This window comes from Aotus nancymaae, unplaced genomic scaffold (assembly GCF_030222135.1).
Source record: "Aotus nancymaae isolate 86718 unplaced genomic scaffold, 86718_ANA_hifiasm-v0.15.2.pri h1tg000089l, whole genome shotgun sequence".
Taxonomy (NCBI): Eukaryota; Metazoa; Chordata; class Mammalia; order Primates; family Aotidae; genus Aotus; species Aotus nancymaae.
The window spans coordinates 3,144,452-3,156,578 of record NW_026988504.1 but is presented as its reverse complement, the minus strand read 5'-3'; the positions used below and the strand labels follow the sequence as shown (position 1 = coordinate 3,156,578).

The window sequence follows — 12,127 nt, the reverse complement described above, 5'->3', positions numbered from 1 at the left end:
TATCTACCTTTTTTTTTTTTTTTTTTTTTTGGAGACGGAGTTTCGCTCTTGTTACCCAGGCTGGAGTGCGATGGCGCGATCTCGGCTCACCGCAACCTCCGCCTCCTGGGTTCAGGCAATTCTCTTGCCTCAGCCTCCTGAGTAGCTGGGATTACAGGCATGCGCCACCATGCCCAGCTAATTTTTTGTATTTTTAGTAGAGACGGGGTTTCACCATGTTGACCAGGATGTTCTCGATCTCTTGACCTCGTGATCCACCTGCCTCGGCCTCCCAAAGTGCTGGGATTACAGGCGTGAGCCACCGCGCCCGGCCCCTTTTTGTTTTTTAATTGAGGTTTTTCAGTTGAGTGGAAGCTCACAGCTTGGGGCATTCATCTACGAGGACTTTCTTTTTCTTTCTTTCTTTCTTTCTTTTTTTTTTTTTTTTTTTTTTTGTTGCTCAGGCTGGAGCGAAGTGGCTCATTCTCAGCTCACCTCAACCTCTGCCTCCCAGGTTCAAGTGATTCTCCGGCCTCAGCCCCCTGAGTAGCTGGAATTACAGGCATGCACCACCATACCCGGGTAATTTTGTGTATTTTCAGTAGAGACACGGTTTCGCCACGTTGCCCAGGCTGTTCTCAAACTCCTGAGCTCAGGCAATCCGCCAGCCTCGGCCTCCCAAAGTGCTGGGACTACAGGCGTGAGCCACCGCGCCCGGCCAGCAAGTTTGATAGAGACAATCATGTGGCCACTGGCACATCGTGATATATTTCTGGCCGGGCGCGGTGGCTCACGCCTGTAGTCCCAGCACTTTGGGAGGCCAAGGTGGGCAGATCACAAGGTCCAGAGATCAAGACCATCCTGGCCAATATGGTGAAACCCTGTCTCTACTAAAAATGCAAAAATTAGCTGGGCTTGGTGGTGGATGCCTGTAATCCCAACTATTCAGGAAGCTGAGGCAGGAGAATTGCTTGAACCTGGGACACAGAGGTTGCAGTCAGCTGAGATCGGGCCACTGACTCCAGCCTGGCCACAGAGCAAGGCTCTGTCTCAAAAAAAAAAAAAAAAAGATATTTCCTCTTCCTCAAATTCCCTCATGCCCTCTGTAGTCAGCTCACCCCACACCCCAGCCGCCGTGACAGCCACCAATGTCTCCATGCCTGTCGTTTTGGCTTTTCCAGAATGTCACATGAATGGATCAAACAGGGTGAGACATATTAAGCCTGGCTTTCCTCAATTAGCCTCATGCATTTGAGATTCTTCTGTGTGGTGGAGTCCAATTACCCAGTCTGTTCTTTTTTTTTTAGAGACCAGGTTTCACTCTGTCACGCAGGCTGGAGTGCAGTGGTGCAATCATTGCTCACTGCAGCCTTGACCTCGTGTGCTCAAGGGATCCTCCTGCCTGGGCCTCCCGAAGTGCTGGGATTACAGGCGCACACCACGGCACCCACCCCTCAGTCTGTGCTTTCACGGATTGTTTTTGTAGCTTCTCTAAGGAGCCTTTGCCTAGCTGAAGGTCACAAAGAGTTTCTCTTCTGTTTTCTTCCAGAAGCTTCCTGCGTTTAGGTTTTACGCTTCCTGCTTTTAGGCTTTCTTCCAGAAGCTTCCTGCTTTTGGGTCCACGATGTATTTTGAGTGAAAATTTGCGTATGGTGTGAGTTGTGGATTGGGGTTAATTTTTTTGCATTAGGATGTCCACTTGAGTCGGCCCTGCTCACTGAAAACACTGCCCTTTCTCCACTGGATTACCTTCCAGCCCTTGTTGAATCAGCTGACACGTTTGTGTAGGTTCATTTCTGGGGCTCTGTTTTGTTCTACTGATTTATGTTTCTGTCCTTTCACCAACACCCTGCTGTCTTGATTTCTGTAACTCTGTACTTAAGAAATTCCTCCGACTTCCTTTTTACTTTATTTATTTTTATTTATTTTTTATTTTTTTGAGACAGAGTCTCGCACTGTCGCCAGGCTGGAGTGCAGTGGCACCATCTCGGCTCACTGCAACCTCCGCCTCCTGGGTTCGAGCAATTCTCCTGCCTCAGCCTCCCAAGTTGCTGGGACTATAGGCACGCACCACCACGCCCAGCTAATTTTTTGTATTTTTTTAGTAGAGACAGGGTTTCACCATGTTGGCCAGGATAGTCTCGATCTCCTGACCTTGTGATCCGCCCACCTCCCAAAGTGCTGGGAGTACAGGTGTGAACCACTGTGCTGAGCCCACACCCAGCTAATTTTTGTATTTTTAATAGAGATGGTGTTTCACCGCGTTAGCCAGGCTGGTCTCAAACACCTGACCTCAAGTGATCTGCCTGCCTCGGCCCTTCCAAAGTGCTAGGATTACAGGTGTGAGCCACCAATCCCAGCTGGCCAGATCCCCCTCCTTTTCAAAACTGTTGTATCTATTCTGTATATTTTGCCTTTCTATAAAAATTTGAGAATGCAGAAAAATAAAAATTAGAGAATCTGCTTGTCAGTTTCTACAGAAACTCCTGCCGAGACCAGGACTGAGATTGCATTGAGTCTGTAGGTCAGCTTGGGAGGAACTGGCATCTGAACAGCACCAAGTCTTCCCAGCCGTGCACCTGGCACACCTCTCCACTGACTTAGGTCTCATTTCGCTTCTTCTGTCAGTGCCTTTAGTGTTTGGCACCCACGTCTGGCACACGTTTTGTTAGATTTATACGTAATTATTTCACAGTTTTAGGTGCCTTTGTGAAGGATGCTTTTTTTAAAAAAGTTCAATCTCCAATTGTTTGTTGTTAGTATATAGAAATGCAATTGATTTTTGTAAAGTGACAGTTTCTGTGGCTTTGCTGCGCTCGTTTGTTTGTTATCAGCCTTTAATGTCTGACAGTCTCCGTGTGCAAAGAGGTGGCTCTCTCGTGTGGGTTCGTGTTGCTGCTTTACCAGCAGTGGGGCAGGGGGATCGTGTGTGTGTGTGTACACGCGCGCGTGAAGCATGTGCTGGAGTTTGCATTTCCTCATTTGGGGGTCACCTGCTCATATCTTTGGCTGGCTGGTTTTCTTTTTTATTTTTTTTTTTTTTGAGACAGAGTTTCTCTCTTGTTGCCCAGGCTGGAGTGCACTGGTATGTTCTCGGCTCACTGCAACTTCCACCTCCCAGGCTCAAGCAACTCTCCTGCCCCAGCCTCCTATGTAGCTGGGACTACAGGCGCCTGCCACCACACTCAGCTAATTTTTGTATTTTTAGTAGAGATGGGGTTTCATCATGTTGGACAGGCTGGTCTCGAACTCCTGACCTCAAGTGATCCACCAGTCTCAGCCTCCCAAAGTGCTGGGATTACAGGCGTGAGCCACCGTGCCTGGCCTGTTTTCTTATTTCTTTTTTTGTTTGTTTTTCTTTTTTTTTTTTTTCTTATTTCTTAACATTATTTAGGGGTTCCTTATATATTTGGGTTATTAACCCCTATCTTTATTACCTCTTAAAATAGTGTCTCTGGCCTATCATGTGCCTTTGCCCCCTGCTTAGGGCGTCTTTTGCCACACAGACTTTTTAGTGTTTCTGTTGTGTGATGCATCAGTCTTTTTCTTCATGGCTTCTGGGTTTCCTGCATTGCGTAAGAAGGGCGCCCCAGCCTGGAGCTGCATTCCAAGTCACTTTGTGGCACTTTTTTTTTTTTTTTTCTTTGAGACGGAGCCTTGCTCTGACAGCAGGCTGGAGTGCAGTGGCACGATATCAGCTTACTGCAACCTCTGTCTCCCGTGTTCAAGCGATTCCCCTGCCTCAGCCTCCTGAGTAGCTGGGACTACCGGCATGTGCCACAAAGCCCGGCTAATTTTTTATATTTTAGTAGAGACGGGGTTTCACCATGACCAGGATGGTCTCGATCTCCTGACCTCGTGATTCGCCCACCTCGGCCTCCCTAAGTGCTGGGATTACAGGTGTGAGTAAGCCTGGTCTCCCTTCACCCTCTTAGCTTCAGGATTCTTGCCCGTTTTTTGTTTTAAACCAACTTTAGGCGTGACTTTCATACGATAAAATGGGCTTATTTTAAACACAGTTTGGGCTGGGCATGGTGGCTCATGCCTGTGATCCTGGCACTTTGGGAGGCCAAAGCAGGAGGATCACTAGAGATCAGGAGTTCAAAACCAGCCTAGCCAACATGGTAAAACCCTGTCTCTACTAAAAATACAAAAAAATTAGCCAGGCATGGTGGCAGGTGCCTGTGATCCCAGCTACTTGGGAGGCTGAGGCAGGAGAATCACTTGAACCCGGGAGGCAGAAGTTGCAGTGAGCTGAGATCGCACCACTGCACTCCAGCCTGAGCAACAAAGCAAGACTCCGTCTCAAACTAAATAAAGAAAGAAATGCACAGTTTGGTGGGTTCTAACAGGTGCACACATCTACATAGCCACCCACACCATCAAGACATAGGATCTTTCTATGACTCCAGAAAGCTCCTGTGCACACCGACAGCCAGTCCTCAAGGTACAACCCAGTCCTCAGCCCCAGGTCCTCCACCCAAGCCAAGGTGCATTGTCACAACTAAGAAATTAAGTACAAACTACAAACTCGAATCAGATTTCACCAGTTTTCTCAATGGCATTTTTTTCTGCTGCAGGATCTGACCCTGGGCTGGTTGCTGCTAGTTCTCATGCCTCCGTGGTGTCCTTGGGTCTCGGCCATTTCTCCGCCTTGCACTGTCTGCCTGCGGATTCCGGGTTCCCACCCAGGGCTGCTGCCTCCACGTCTCTTGATCCTCCCAGCGGCACTGGCCTCACTGTTTTCCCCCGCCCCCGATCCCCTTGCGTGTGGCTGGAGGATGAGCGAGGCCGGCATCCCCGACCGCTCTCTGCAGCTGCAGCTTGGGCCCACCCCAGCCCCTCTGTCCTGTCTCCCAGGTCAAGCTCGGGCAGCTGCTGAAGCAGCAGGAGAAGATGATCTGTGCCATGGAGATGGCGGTCGCCCGCAGAGAGAGCGTTACCACCCAGGCTGAGGGGCAGCTCAAGACAGACAGGAAGGCGCTCACCCACACCAAATTCCACCATAAGCAGCTCGAGCTGCACCGGAAAATCAGAGACATCCGCAAGGTAGGGTGCGGCGGAAAGGAGGCAGGACACCTGCTTCTCTCTCTGGGGCCCAAGGAACATTCCAGGAAAGTGTCTTGCCGGGTCCAGGGTGAGGATGCAGAGGCTGTTAGAGGGGCTGTGCTCATTTCTGCTAACCTGCGGCTGGGTGCCGGGTCTAGGCTGAGGATGCAGAGAGACTGTGCTCAGCACTGCTAACCTGCGGCTGGGTGCCGGGTCTAGGCTGAGGATGCAGAGGGGCCATGCTCAGCACTGCTAACCTGCTGCTGGGTGCCAGCTTGAGGGTGAGGATGCAGAGAGACTGTGCTCAGCACTGCTAACCTGCTGCTGGGTGCTGGGTCTAGGCTGAGGATGCAGAGAGACTGTGCTCAGCACTGCTAACCTGCGGCTGGGTGCTGGGTCTAGGCTGAGGATGCAGAGAGACTGTGTTCAGCACCGCTAACCTGCGGCTGGGTGCTGGGTCTAGGCTGAGGATGCAGAGAGACTGTGCTCAGCACTGCTAACCTGCTGCTGGGTGCTGGGTCGGGGTGAGGATGCAGACTGTGCTCAGCACTGCTAACCTGCGGCTGGGTACCGGGTCTAGGCTCAGGATGCAGAGAGACTGTGCTCAGCACTGCTAACCTGTGGCTGGGTGCTGGATCGGGGGTGAGGATGCAAAGACTGTGCTCAGCACTGCTAACCTGCTGCTGGGTGCCGGGTCTAGGCTGAGGATGCAGAGAGACTGTGCTCAGCACTGCTAACCTGCAGCTGGGTGCTGGGTCTAGGCTGAGGATGCAGAGAGACTGTGTTCAGCACTGCTAACCTGTGGCTGGGTGCTGGGTCTAGGCTGAGGATGCAGAGAGACTGTGCTCAGCACTGCTAACCTGCTGCTGGGTTCTGGGTCGGGGTGAGGATGCAGACTGTGCTCAGCACTGCTAACCTGCAGCTGGGTGCTGGGTCTAGGCTGAGGATGCAGAGAGACTGTGTTCAGCACTGCTAACCTGTGGCTGGGTGCTGGGTCTAGGCTGAGGATGCAGAGAGACTGTGCTCAGCACTGCTAACCTGCTGCTGGGTTCTGGGTCGGGGTGAGGATGCAGACTGTGCTCAGCACTGCTAACCTGCTGCTGGGTGCTGGGTCTAGGCTGAGGATGCAGAGAGACTCTGCTCAACACCGCTAACCTGCTGCTGGGTGCCGGATCTAAGCTGAGGATGCAGAGAGACTGTGCTCAGCACTGCTAACCTTAGGCTGGTTGCCGGGTCTAGGCTGAGGATGCAGAGAGACTGTGCTCAGCACTGCTAACCTGCTGCTGGGTGCTGGGTGCTGGGTCAGGGTGAGGATGCAGACTGTGCTCAGCACTGCTAACCTGCGGCTGGGTGCCGGATCTAGGCTGAGGTTGCAGAGACTGTGCTCAGCACTGCTAACCTGCGGCTGGGTGCTGGGTCTAGGCTGAGGTTGCAGAGACTGTGCTCAGCACTGCTAACCTGCGGCTGGGTGCTGGGTCTAGGCTGAGGATGCAGAGAGACTGTGCTCAGCACTGCTAACCTGCTGCTGGGTGCTGGGTCTAGGCTGAGGATGTAGAGAGACTGTGCTCATCACTGCTAACCTGCTGCTGGGTTCTGGGTCGGGGTGAGGATGCAGACTGTGCTCAGCACTGCTAACCTGCTGCTGGGTTCTGGGTCGGGGTGAGGATGCAGACTGTGCTCAGCACTGCTAACCTGCTGCTGGGTGCTGGGTCTAGGCTGAGGATGCAGAGAGACTGTGCTCAGCACTGCTAACCTGCTGCTGGGTTCTGGGTCGGGGTGAGGATGCAGACTGTGCTCAGCACTGCTAACCTGCTGCTGGGTGCCGGGTCTAGGCTGAGGATGCAGAGAGACTGTGCTCAGCACCGCTAACCTGCTGCTGGGTGCCGGGTCTAAGCTGAGGATGCAGAGAGACTGTGCTCAACACCGCTAACCTGCTGCTGGGTGCCGGGTCTAAGCTGAGGATGCAGAGAGACTGTGCTCAGCATTGCTAACCTTAGGCTGGTTGCTGGGTCTAGGCTGAGGATGCAGAGAGACTGTGCTCAGCACTGCTAACCTGCTGCTGGGTGCTGGGTCGGGGTGAGGATGCAGACTGTGCTCAGCACTGCTAACCTGCAGCTGGGTGCCGGGTCTAGGCTCAGGATGCAGAGAGACTGTGCTCAGCACTGCTAACCTGCGGCTGGCTGCTGGGTCGGGGGCAAGGATGCAGAGACTGTGCTCAGCACTGCTAACCTGCGGCTGGGTACTGGGTCAGGGGTGAAGATGCAGAGGGGCTGTGCTCAGCACTGTTAACCTGCGGCTGGGTGCCGGGTTGGGGGCAAGGATGCAGAGGCTGTTAGAGGGGCCGTGCTTAGCACTGCTAACCTGCTGCTGCCACGGGGCCTGTCTCTGGGAGTTCACAGAATGCCTATGGCAGATAGAGCCACTGACGGCCAGAGACGGCCCTGTTTCAGCCCCTCCCTGCACATCAGAGGTGGCATTGGGGAGGCATCAGGGAGGCACAGAGTTCTGGGGAAGAGGCCGGCCCATGCTGGGGATACCAGGTGGGTGCTGGGGACCAGCTGATGGGAGCATGGCAGGCTCTCCCAGAGCCTGCATCCCCGTACACCAGGCCACGTCCACTGGGCGTGCAGTGCGTGGCCCACACTAGGAGGGCCTGGCCGGTGCTGTCCTGTTCTCACCTCAGCTGTCACCAGCCAGGGGCCCTGTGCTCATACTTCCCAGGTTGACCCCACGGCTCTGCTGACCCGCTGTGTGACCTCAGAGCATGTGGGCCTTTCCAGACCTGCAGGGCCTCGTGTGCCAGGGGCAGGGGGGCAGGCAGAGTTAAATGTAACAGCAACCACAGCCATGGGTGGGGAGGTGGCCTTGGGGACAGCTGACAGCATGTCTCAGAGCCACACCAGTCCACTCCTGACTAGGACATACGGTCTGATCTCCCAGAGCCTTGGTTTACCAACCTGTGAAATGGGTACCCAGCTCTCAGAGTCACCCAGAAAGTTCCCTGGAGAGTGCTGAAGTCACCCTTGTGGGGAAAGATTAGCCAAAAACAACAGACAGGCCTGGGCTGCTCATTTGGAAGTTTCTGGAGAGAGACGGCAGAGCGGTCTCTTCTCAGTCCTTGCCCACCACATTGGCCACTCCTGATGCCATTCCTTCCTTAGCTTCCTATCCCGGGCCCTGACCACTCCTTGCCTCCCTGGGCACCACCTCAGTCCCCTGCCAGGACCGCCATGCCCACCCCACATCCCTGTCTGCTCCAAGCAGCACCCAAGTCCCCCAGACCCAGGCCCTGTGCTCCGCATGACACCGTCACTGCTGTACAAACAGGTCCTTGTCCTCACCCCTGCCAGCCCCACCCCAAAGACCTTCCGTGTCCCCAGCCAGCCCTGAGGGTCACTCTGGCCTCCTCCATCATCCCCTGGGCCATGTCAGCTGCCAAATGCTGCCTGTGGGTTTTTCTTTCTCTTAATTGTGCTGCTTCCCTGAAGGTGGACCACACGTCACACAGATGGCAGCAGCCTCGCCCCTTGCTCGGCAGAGGCCCCGCCCTCCTCTTTCCCAGGCTCCCCAGCCCGCCTCTCGGCCCTTACGGCCTTGGCCCTGTTCTTGGCACACGGCTGCTGAGCTGTGCCAATCTCCTGCCTGGGGACAGACCCGCTGCATGGGGAGCCCCAGACCCGCTCAGGCCCCCGTTTCTTGGCCACATCTGCCTTAAGGGAGCAGTGTTCAGCGTGGGCTGGCCTGGGCCTGGCCTCTCCCGGGCCTCACCTGTCCCGGGCCTGGCCTGTCCTGGGCCTGACATCTCCCGGGCCTGGCCTCTCCCGGGCCTCGCCTGTCCCGGGCCTCACCTCTCCCGGGCCTGGCATCGTCCGGTCCTGGCCTCTCCCGGGCCTTGCATCTCCCAGCCTTGCCTCTCCCGGGCCTGGCCTCACCTCTCCTGGGCCTGGCATCTCCCGGTCCTGGCCTCTCCCGGGCCTGGCATCTCCCGGGCCTCGCCTCTCCCAGGCCTTGCCTCTCCCGAGTCTGGCATCTCCTGGGCCTGGCCTCTCCCGGCCTCGCCTCTCCGGGCCTCGCCTCTCCCAGGCCTCGCCTCTCCCGAGTCTGGTATCTCCTGGGCCTGGCCGCTCCCGGCCTCGCCTCTCCCGGCCTCGCCTCTCCCGGGCCTCGCCTCTCCGGGCCACCTGTTCCTGAAGGGCAGCAGCCCCCATTCCTCTTTAGGAGCCTCCCTGGATGGAGCTCGCAGAAGAAGCCTGGCAGGTCCTCCCAGCCTGACTCTTCCCTGTCTGCCAAATAGCCAGGCTGCAGGGGCCCAGTGTGGTCCTGTTTCACTCCTAGGCCACTGAGGAGTCCACCAAAACCATCCTGGAACTGGAAGAAACTGAGAAAAACGTCCGCAACTCCCTCCAAGAGAGGAAGGAAGAGCTGTCGGTGCTGCAGGCAGACTTGGACACACGTGAAGCTGAACTCACCCGGCTCAGGGACCTCAAACAACAGGTGAACACGTCCCGGGAGGTCCCTGGGGGTAAAGGCACCTGGCCGTGAATGTGCCACTCATACAGAGGTCCCGCGTGCCCTAGGCTAGGGCCTCCCCTGATCCCACGCCAGTAATAGCACCACCAGCTGCTCACATGTTTGTGGCTTTGTGATTTGTTCGATCAATCGGTATTGATGGAGTATCTGTTATGGGGTGGGCTCCTGTTCAGGGTGCGAGGGCTGCAAAACAGAACACGAAAGACAAACATCCCCGCCCTACTAGAGGCTCCGTCCTGGGGCAGGAGACCAGGTGATTAGCAAAATAATTTAAAAAGATACAGTGTGTTTTAGCTGGGCATGGTGGCACGCACCTGTGCCATGGTGGCACGCAGCTACTCAGGAGTCTGAGGTGAGAGGATCCCTTGAGCCCAGGAGGTCAAGGCTTCAGTGAGCCAAGATTGCACCACTTCACTCCAGCCTAGACGACAGAGTGAGATCCTGTCTCAAAAAAAAAAAAGAAAAGAAAAGAAATGATGTGTTAGGTGGTAGTAAATGCTCTGGAGGAAAATAAACCAGAGAAAGAAGCGTCAGGGGCATCAGGTGAACCGAGGGCTTGGGAGTTTGAGTTCAGGTGATCCGGGAAGGCCTTGTGGAGTCCAGAGCTGAAGAAGCGGACACCCACAAAGCCACCCCAGGCAGACGGACAGCCCAACAAAGGCAGGAGCCTGAAACTGTGCAAGGGCTACCAGAAGCCAGCAGGGCAGGCTGGGGGAGGGGAGGGTGCGTGAGACCCAGGCTGGGGGAGGGGAGGGTGTGTGAGACCCAGGAGATGATGAGGGGAGGGTGCCTGGCACTGGGCCTGACATGTGGCAGGTGTCAAGGGTGTTGCCTAAGCCAGGTGCAGTGACTCACGCCTGTAATCCTAGCACTTTGGGAGGCCGCAGAAGGTGGATCACTTGAGGTCAGGAGTTCGAGACCAGCCTGGCCAACGTGGTGAAACCCCACCTCTACTAAAAATACAAAAATCCGTTGAGCATGGTGGCAGGCACCTATAATCCCAGCTATCCAGGTGTGGTGGCAGGCGCCTGTAATTCCAGCTACTTGGGAGGCTGAGGCAGGAGAATTGCTTGAAGCCAGGAGTCAGAGGTTGCAGTGAGACTATGCCATTGCACTCCAGCCTGGGTGACAGAGCGAGACTGCCTCACACACAAAAAAATAATGATAATGTATGTCTCCTAGACAGTGATGATGAATAACCCAAAAAGGCACCGACCCAGGGCCTCTCAGCCTCTTCCCTGAGACCCAGGGGTGACACGCCTTCAGGCCGTCCCTGTTCGGGCGTAGGTCTCTCCTCCTCTGCGGCATTTCCTGGAGTCTGAGTTTGTGGGGGGGCTGCAGGTACCTTTCTTCCAGTCTGCATAGCCCCACATGGAATCTCTTCTCCCACTCAGAACTTTTCAGAGATCGTGGCCCTGCAGACGCGCCTTAAGCACCTGCAGGCTGTGAAGGAGGGGCGGTACGTGTTCCTGTTCCGCTCCGAGCAGACCCTAATGCTGCAGCAGCAGCGCCTGGACAAGCGGCTGGCTCTCATCGCCACCATCCTGGACCACGTGCTGAAAGAGTACCCCCAGTTCCAGGAGGCCCTGCAGAAGGTCAGCCAGATGATCGCCAACAAGCTCAAGTCACTAGGGCCCTCCTAGGGAGCGGCCTGGACCCTGCCTTCCAAGGCCTCAAGGAAGAGATCCAGAATTGTGTTTATTATGAGGGACTTGGAATCTTCTGTGTTCCTAAAAACCACATGTACCCTCAGAAGGGCATCGTTTAAGAGAAATAGGCCAGCCCCACCCATAGGAATCTTTTTAGCCACTCAGCAGTTTCAATAAACCAAGTAAAATCCTAGCACTTCCCATGGCATTCCAGTAAGCTTTCCATCGCAAAGACAGAGCCTGTGACTGCAAACCCACCCTCGCACACTGGACTCACTCGTCCAGGTAGCACCTTGGTTTGCCACTCTCCCAAATCTGCACGTGCCTCTCACAACACAGCGCTGGCATCGGTCCGCAAGCCGGTGGGCTGAGCAGCAGAGGGAAAGTTACAGCGGCTTCAGCCAGCCTTTGCCTGGGAGACTTCCCCCAGCACCTCCCTTTACTACGTGTGCCTGAAAACCCACAAACCATCTTCTTTTCCAGTTTTTCCCATCCCCACCCCCTAGAAAGCTCAGATCCCTTTTCCTGCCCTGACGTCCCCATTTGAGTTAAATTCAGATTCACAGCACGCAGGAGAAAGTCAGTGGCCCCAGACGTACATAACAGGGTAACCACTGAATGGGCTGCGGCGTCCACACCAAGGGACCACGCCCCACCTATCTCTTCTCCATCATTAACCCGGCGCTCTTCCTCCCCATCCCTGGTCTCCCAAGTACCAGTTACCCTGGGGCTTCTTTGCAGTTTAAAGGGAAAATGTTCTACGAAATAATTTCACTTTCAAACATTTCAGCAGAATAAAATCTTTCTTCTGAGTACCTAATAAGCTTTCCGAGTAAGGCTTATTCTAAAACACTGTAGAAATACGAAACCACAACAGGGGTGGGAGGGGTTTTTTAACGCCCTGTGCCCTACCCAGGGGC

The 12,127-nt window shown here is 55.0% G+C and overlaps 1 protein-coding gene across 1 annotated transcript in view; it reads left to right on the top strand.

Annotated features, from left to right (window-relative positions):
- Nucleotides 1–12,014, top strand: part of CCDC40 (coiled-coil domain 40 molecular ruler complex subunit) — a 62,812-nt gene extending 50,798 nt beyond the window's left edge. Inside the window, exons 18-20 of the mRNA XM_064369183.1 lie at nucleotides 4,840–5,028; nucleotides 9,364–9,522; nucleotides 10,953–12,014. Of these exons, the coding sequence (XP_064225253.1) occupies nucleotides 4,840–5,028; nucleotides 9,364–9,522; nucleotides 10,953–11,201 (597 nt within the window). The 3' untranslated portion in view covers nucleotides 11,202–12,014. The remainder of the gene's footprint in view (nucleotides 1–4,839; nucleotides 5,029–9,363; nucleotides 9,523–10,952) is intronic.
- The last annotated feature ends 113 nt before the right edge of the window (nucleotides 12,015–12,127 follow it).